Raw genomic sequence first — 7,208 nt, 5'->3', positions numbered from 1 at the left:
TGCCTGCTTCTTTCCTTGGCCTTGGCTTTCAAGAGCTTTTCAATCAGCTTCCCTTGGTTTCAGATCTCAGCAATATCACTTGTAATTTGTCCCGTTGGGGAATTCGCTGAACCTTTCTGACCTCAGTTTCCCAATCCACAAGTGGCTCAGAGATCCACTCTGTAAAGTGGCTCAGATCCCTACTCTGTACCGTGAGAGCTCCTCCCATGCTGATGACTTCTTCAGCTCCATCTTACTCCCCATACTGAAAGCCCATTACTGGGCCAAGGGTGAGGATTCAGCTGCTCTGAGGAAGACTCTAGAAATACCCAGGAATCCCACAAACCCTACCAGGCACACGTGGTCCCAGGGAAGGTGAGGCTACAGGGGAGGGTGGCAAGCCAGAGCTTGTGGATCTGGAGGCTGGGAGGACGCGAAGATGGGGCTGCGAGGGAGGCAATGAGAGGCGGCGCCTGGTGGTGCCCGCCAGGCGGCGCTCTGCACCAAGTCAAACTCTAGGCCGGCGTCTGGGAGCGGCCCTGTCCCGGCCCTTCCTGGCAGAGGTCAGCTTCAACCGGGAAACATTTCCTGAGCCGAGGCTGCTTCAGGCTTTTAGCAAGCCAAGGACAACGGCCATCAACTCATCATCCCCAGAGGCACCGAGGAGCCAGGGAGCCTGCATCTGACTAATGATGGTCAGCCTGGGGCAGCTTCCTCCTGGTCCTGCCTGCCTCCCCTGCCCACTGGTCGGTCACATGGGGGACTTGGGGGCAGGGCCAAGGCCATGGCCACCGAGTGGGAAGAAGGGGTAGGGAGCCCGAGCGCTCCTTCCAGGCAGTGCCCTAAGAAGGATCCTTGAGCAGGCTCCAGGTGGCGGAGAAGGTGTCCGGCTCCCCGTACCAGGTGAGCATACCCCGGTGGGGCAACACCCAGGCAGCTTTCCTGGGTGCCGGGCCCACCCATGCTTGCCACGGTCCAGATACCCACCCTGTGATGGGGTGCTTATCACCCCTGCTCACCCAGGGCGCAGCTGGGGCCCCTGTAGGAGATTAATAAGGAGCTATAGTGTAAACACGTGGCTAGGCCAATCCAAGACAACCGGGGCCATCTTCCCACACTTCAGGGATGAGGTGGCAGTGAATAGAGCAACTTGGGTTTGAATCCCCACTCGCACCATGTTAAACTGGGTGACTTGACGTGGCTCACAATTCCACAGTAATACTCACCTCAGGGTACTTTTAGGTGTATGTGTTTGGTCCATGGTCAGCACCTACTAAGTGCTAGCTGTCAGTATTGATAAGGTCTGTGGTGGGGTGATACCCGTTTCAGGGCATCCTGGCCTGAGTTCAGGAAGACCTAGTGTTCCGGGAAGTGCCCCTATGGTGAGCCGGTCCTATTAGCTGTGATTCTAGTGCCTGCCAGAGCTGCTCCTGGCTGAGTCATCCCAGCTTGCTCTCCATGCTGCTCTGCAAGCCTGGGAATTTTGCTCCAGTTGTGCTGAGCTTAGGTAGGATATGGTCGGCCCTTAAATACCTCTGCAAAGAAAGGTGGGTGAGGGCAAGGTAAGGGCTGCCGTTTTCTTGTTCCCTGTTTCTGAGGTTGCTGTCTCCTAGCTTGTGAGCAGAGCCTACCATACCTATCCTTCCACCCATGTTCTCCCCAAAGTAGATGCCCACGCCCTGGAGCCTTCTCATCCTCACTACAGGCTGAGGTCAGCGAAAGTCACTGGTCCAACCAGAACCCTCCCAGAACAATCATGCCCCCCCTACACACACACACACACACACACACACACACACACATATACACCCTGCCCCTCCCCCACAATGTAGTGGGGCCAGTGAGGGGCGAGGACCTGCCCAAGGCACACACAAACAGCACAGCCAGGACAGAGGCCCAGCTCACTGTCTCCCAGGGAGGCCTCTTTGCTCTAAAGCTGAGCTTGTATTGTTGACCTGGCCAGGAAAAGAATAGGGGCTGGGAAAGAAAGTAAGGTCAGTCAACGTGTCCAAGGGGAGGAACTAACATTGTTACCACACACACAGCACACACACACACACACACACACCTGGAGGTCAGTCTCCTTTATCTTACCCTTAGAGCAACCTGCAGTGGGCATTGTATTTTTGGAGCCCTTCTCCCCTCCCCTTCATCATAGTGCCCTGGCATCTATTCAAGTATCTACCTCTTACGTATACCAGCCCAGATGCCTGCAGAAGCCAATTCCACCCAGTTCCTGAGACAAAACCAGATTACTTTAGTTAATCAGCACATCTTAATACCCAGCCATCGGGGATGGTTCAGGGAGAGATTGGTTTTCCAGCCAAGGCCACAATCCAAGAGATGTTGGGAGAGTAGAGAGGGAAAGCGTCCCACCCCTTCTAAGAGAGACAGAAGATATGTTCTTCCTTACTGTTAGACATGAAGGAGGAAGTATTAGCTCCTGAAGCTGGTGTCTAGGATTTTTTAATAATAAGGCAGCCTTATTAGGATGAAACAGACACCCCAGGAAGCAAACAGAACTAGGGGGGCAAAATAAACTTGGTTAACTTCATCAAGCTACTGGATCCAGCCATTCCTGAGGTCCATATTATGAGGATTTTTCTTACTAAAGAGCCAATAAATCTCCCCTTATGTTTGAAGCCAATTTTAATTGTCTTTTTTGTTTCAAAAAACTGAAAGTTCTTACCTGATTATCCTCTTTGACCAAAGGTAAAATGGATACCCAGTATATGACTGCCAGATAAAATACAAGACTCCCAGTTAAATCTGAATCTCAGATCAACAATAAGTATCTTTATACTGGATGTTATGTCTGTGCAGTATTTGGAACATACTTATACTAAAATGATAACTGGGCATGGTGTATTTTGATTTGCTAAATCTGGTGATCCTGTTTCAGAAGCATGTCCAAAATTTACACTACTAGAAAAAAGAAAAACCTGGATATGGATGCATAGTTTTTAGTTCTAAAGCTCCTACTATACCAGGTCATTTGACAGGCTCCTTCCTCTCATTCTCCATTCCCTTTCATAGCTCTCCCATTTCCATGTGCTTAATAAACACAGAGAAATGTCACTCTGGGTCCTAATGATCCCCAAGTTCTGTTCCAACTCTGTTCCAAGGTTCTTGGGCTCGATGTTCCATTTCTCCTCCTTTTTTTTTCCCCCCCTGGCTCTGGCCCCATCTCTGCTCTGTACTTCAGGGATCCACCTCTTTTCACTTTGCACTTTGCACTGGCTTTCCTTTGCAAGCCAAACCACTGTTCACTCGGGGCCCAAGGACATAGCAGCATCTCTGGTTTGGGGCTTTGCTGTTCTCTTCAAGCAGTTAGGCTCTTACCCTCAGGCTTCTTCTGCTCCCAGCTGCTCCAGGTGACTCTTTAGAGGCACAGTTTAGCCCCTCCTCTGTACTCTCTGCTCCCCTTAGAGAACACCAGCAGCAGGGGCTGTCCACTGATTGCCAAGGCCTGGAGCAAGATGACGCTATATCCACACAGCCTACTGACACTGCTGTCCAGCAACCTGTGGCAGTGACAGCCTGAATCCTGCTTTCCTGCAGACCACAGCCAGATGGTGAAAGGATCCGACCACCGTGAGTGTTCACTATGCTTGTTTTATCTGAATAACAGTGGTTGGTTCTGTAATCACAAATGTGGTACAAGTTCAATCCAGCAGAGGCAGGGGAGCAAAGGAGACAAGGGAGGTGGGCGAAAGAACATTCTGGTGATGTCTTTCCAACAGCTGTCCCTCCACCTCTATAAACTCCATATGTACATGTTTAAATGGGATAACACTGTCCCCCTGAAGTTGCCTTTCCCTTCAATTGCCACAACCACGATGTCAATGATGGTGATGGCTGCAGAAATGTCACTTGGCTGTTTCATAATTGGGATTTTTCTTTTTTTGGTTTTCCACAACTGTAAAATGATGCTGCATTTCCAGAAATGGAACAAGAAGCCAAGCCATTAGCAGCCAGTGGACCAGACAGCATGAGGCACTGCTGCTGGCTGCTGCTGGGGCTTTGTCTCCCCACTAACAGGATGGCAGTACACGCCAGATGAGGGTCGTGTATGACATCTGAAGATCATGCTGTTGATTTGCAGGTCGCTGTTTGTGCCAGTTTTCGAGGCCTTCCGGAAAACACAGCTCCTTCCAAATCCAGGTCAGCTGATTGAAAAGATGGAACATAGTACCTGACATGTGTGGAGGGCTTGGCATTTTAACCCCCACCACCTCATTGATCCTCCATTCCCTCCAAGAGGTCATTGTCATCATTGTTCCCATTTCACAGATTTGAGGAACTGATACCCAGAGGCCCCGTGACTTGCCCAAGGCCTTTCCAAGATCTCTGGGTGCACTTGCATTTAAGGGACTAATTCCTCACAGTGAAGCTTCTTGTTTGAAATCAAAGAAAACACCAGATAAAGGGCATTCTAAATATATTTCTTTTCTATAGATGCTGATCTCCTATTACTGGAAAACAGGAATTAGCTTGTCTGCTTGAGGATGTGGTTGGGTCTTTATAAAAACGATACACAAGAAAGTTGTACATAGACTGCTAGCTTCATCATGCTGCCGACAGCCTCCAGCAAAAGAAGAACGTTTGCATCCAAATATTTTGGTAAGAATTTTATTTTATTCTGTGTGGAGTGTGATTACCTTTGTTCTTGGCTTCTTATTTGAGGAAATGAGAGGCCACCCAAAGGAGCTATCATGGTTTTGTGGGCTGAGAGCACCTAGGGGCATCTGTGGTCGGGGCCCAGGCACTGGCTGATGGCACAGCCCTCACCCCTGAATTAGGCGGCTGTTCCGTGTCTGCCTGAAAAAGAGACTTCAGTGTGACCACTATTGTTGCAGCCTGTGCTCCAGTGATTCAGGGCTCTGAGGACATTCAGAATCTGTAAGGACCTCCATGTCCATGGACCGCGATTGCCTGAGGCAAGGCCTTTGGGGGTGGGATGGGGGTAGGGAGGCTGTGCCTCCTAAGGCTGCTCTGCACCTGGCTTGGAAACTATCCAGCCAGGCACTTAATTCAGAAACAGTGAGGATGGGTCAGTAGCTCCCAGCATAGTAGCCCAAGCGGTAACTTCAACAAAGTGGGACAACTCTCTGTGGGTCCCATGAAGGTGCTGGCTGTCTGGGTGGTACAGGTGTTGGCTGGTTGGTTGTGCCATCATGTTTCGTATTCTATGGATCTGGGCACCTTCTGGTGATGATCAAAATTCCAGATACTAGTGGAAGAACCGCAATCAGTGATCCTCAACCTGGCTGTGCATTAGAATCATAAAGGAGCTTTTTTAAATCCTGAGGTGCTTTTATACTGGAAATTTGGGTTAATTGGTCTGGATGGGTCCCAGACATCAGCATATTTTTTAATTCCCGGGTGAACCTAATGTTCTGCCAGGGCTGGGAACCACCAGACAGAGCCCAGAGCAGCCTCAAACTGGATACTGCAGCCTTTCCTAGGGTCTGAGTAAGTATTTGTCGTGGTGAGGAGCCAAGCTCTATGTTCACAAGCCAGGTCGTCTGAATCTGACTCTAGGCTGAACAATTCTCAGGGCGTTAAACCTCTCTGTACCTCCTTTTCTGTGGTAGGGAGTGGGGAGTAGCTAAGATTGGCCTTTATCTCTGTTTAGTCTTAATGTATTGGGTGTCTGCAAAATCTCTAGGCATTTTCCTCTGAGCTGGGTTTATAGCATCATCTGGTTTGAAAGGAAAACTCACTTGCTTTTGTGGAAGGCTCCAGCCACCAGATTTCCATGCCCCCTGGCTTCAGGGTACAAATGCTAATTCTTTAAGAAGACAAATGAGATATTGCACAAGATACCTGAATTTAAAGAATTTGATTAGATTAATTTTTATTGTAGTGAAATTCACATAACAAAATTAACCATTTAAAGTGAACAGTTAATTCAGTGGCAATTCGTACACTCATTGTTCTGCAGCCACCACCTCTCTCCAGTTCCTAGTGTTTTCATCACCCCAAAAGAAAAGCCTGTACCCATCAAGCAGTTGCTCCTAAACTCCCCGCACCATGGCACCCACTAATCTTTCTGTCTCTAGGGACTTCCCTATTCTGGTATTTTATATAAATGAAATCGTACATGTGTCTTTTTGTGACTGACTTCTTTGACTTAGAGTAATACTATCTTTAAGGTTCATCCACACTGTAACATGCGTTAGTACTTCATTACTTTGGACTGAGTTTTTAAATCATTAGCTGACCACAAACAGCTTAGCAGCTTTGTAGAAAAGAGCCATCAGTGCTGTTCTGTGGAAGGAAACGGGAGAGTCAGCACAGGAGAAGCGACTTCTCCTCCCACCCCAGCCCTCCCTCTCTTCTCCCTCTCTCTCCCTTTCTGTTTCCCTCTGTCTCTTTGTCTGTCCCTGTCTCTGTCTGACTGTCTCTGTCCCTGTCTGACTGTCTCTGTCCCTTCCTCCCTCCCTCCTTCCTCCCTCTCCCTTCCTCTCTCTTCCTCTCTCCCCATAGATTATGGAGGTTATTGAGGAAATTGAGTGTGTTTTTAACTGAAATTTTCAGGGAATTAGGGCAAATAGAAGATTCTTTGGAGTAAATTGTGCTGCCATACTTCACTGTGCTCAAAATTTTGTCAAGCCCAGGACCTTGCAGCAGGAAGCCCGAGGCCAGTCAGTACAGGTCTGGGTCTCTCATTCAGAAGGCTTGTGCTGAATCTCTTACCCAGCCATGGGCACCCTTGACTCCAGCTCTTGTAGGCTTTTCCTGTGGCACTATCCTGCCTGTTCAGACCAGCTATGCTCTCTTTGCTCACCAGCTTCCCAAACTTCTGCTCACCGGCCTGCCTAACTCTCTCCCAAGGGCTGGTGGCTTCTCCCTGTAGCTGACCCTCCCGGGCTCTCCCCACCCTGAGTAGCCACTGCACATCTGAATCATAGTGGGAAGAAAGATGGTGGCCTCTGCCCCTGCCTGGCCAGAGTGTCCAGAATGAAGGAAAAAGCAGCTCTGAATTTAGCCATTCCTACAGGTCCCCAACTTCCTGGACCACAAGCTAACCCTTCAGGACCAAGGCCAGGGGGCAGCTTGGAAAGGGCATCCTCCATCAAACCCCTCCCTTATGCCTTCCAATGCTGTGGCTTTTCACTTGGCCTTTCTCTGGAACATACCCCCTCCCTCCCTGCTGTGAGTGGCAGGGATGTGAGGGGACCACGAGAACCCAGGTAGGGTGGCAAGAGTATGTCCTGGGAGAA

At 49.4% G+C, this 7,208-nt stretch overlaps 1 protein-coding gene across 8 annotated transcripts in view; it reads left to right on the top strand.

Moving 5' to 3' along the window:
• The first annotated feature begins 560 nt into the window (after positions 1–560).
• Positions 561–7,208, top strand: part of ARHGAP22 (Rho GTPase activating protein 22) — a 186,794-nt gene continuing 180,146 nt past the window's right edge. For 2 of the 8 annotated variants that reach the window (XM_039872348.1, XM_039872337.1), the window contains exons 1-3: positions 562–882; positions 3,409–3,573; positions 4,438–4,602. In XM_039872348.1, the coding sequence (XP_039728282.1) occupies positions 4,551–4,602 (52 nt within the window). In that variant the 5' untranslated portion in view covers positions 562–882; positions 3,409–3,573; positions 4,438–4,550. Of the gene's footprint in view, positions 883–3,408; positions 3,574–4,084; positions 4,144–4,340; positions 4,603–7,208 lie in introns of those variants that run through there. The other 6 variants (XM_039872346.1, XM_039872342.1, XM_039872339.1 and 3 more) reach the window with 4 other exon arrangements.

The sequence above is a fragment of the Pteropus medius genome, unplaced genomic scaffold (assembly GCF_902729225.1).
Source record: "Pteropus medius unplaced genomic scaffold, Ma_sr-lr_union100, whole genome shotgun sequence".
Classification (NCBI taxonomy): Eukaryota; Metazoa; Chordata; class Mammalia; order Chiroptera; family Pteropodidae; genus Pteropus; species Pteropus medius.
This window is presented reverse-complemented; position numbering and strand designations above follow the sequence as displayed.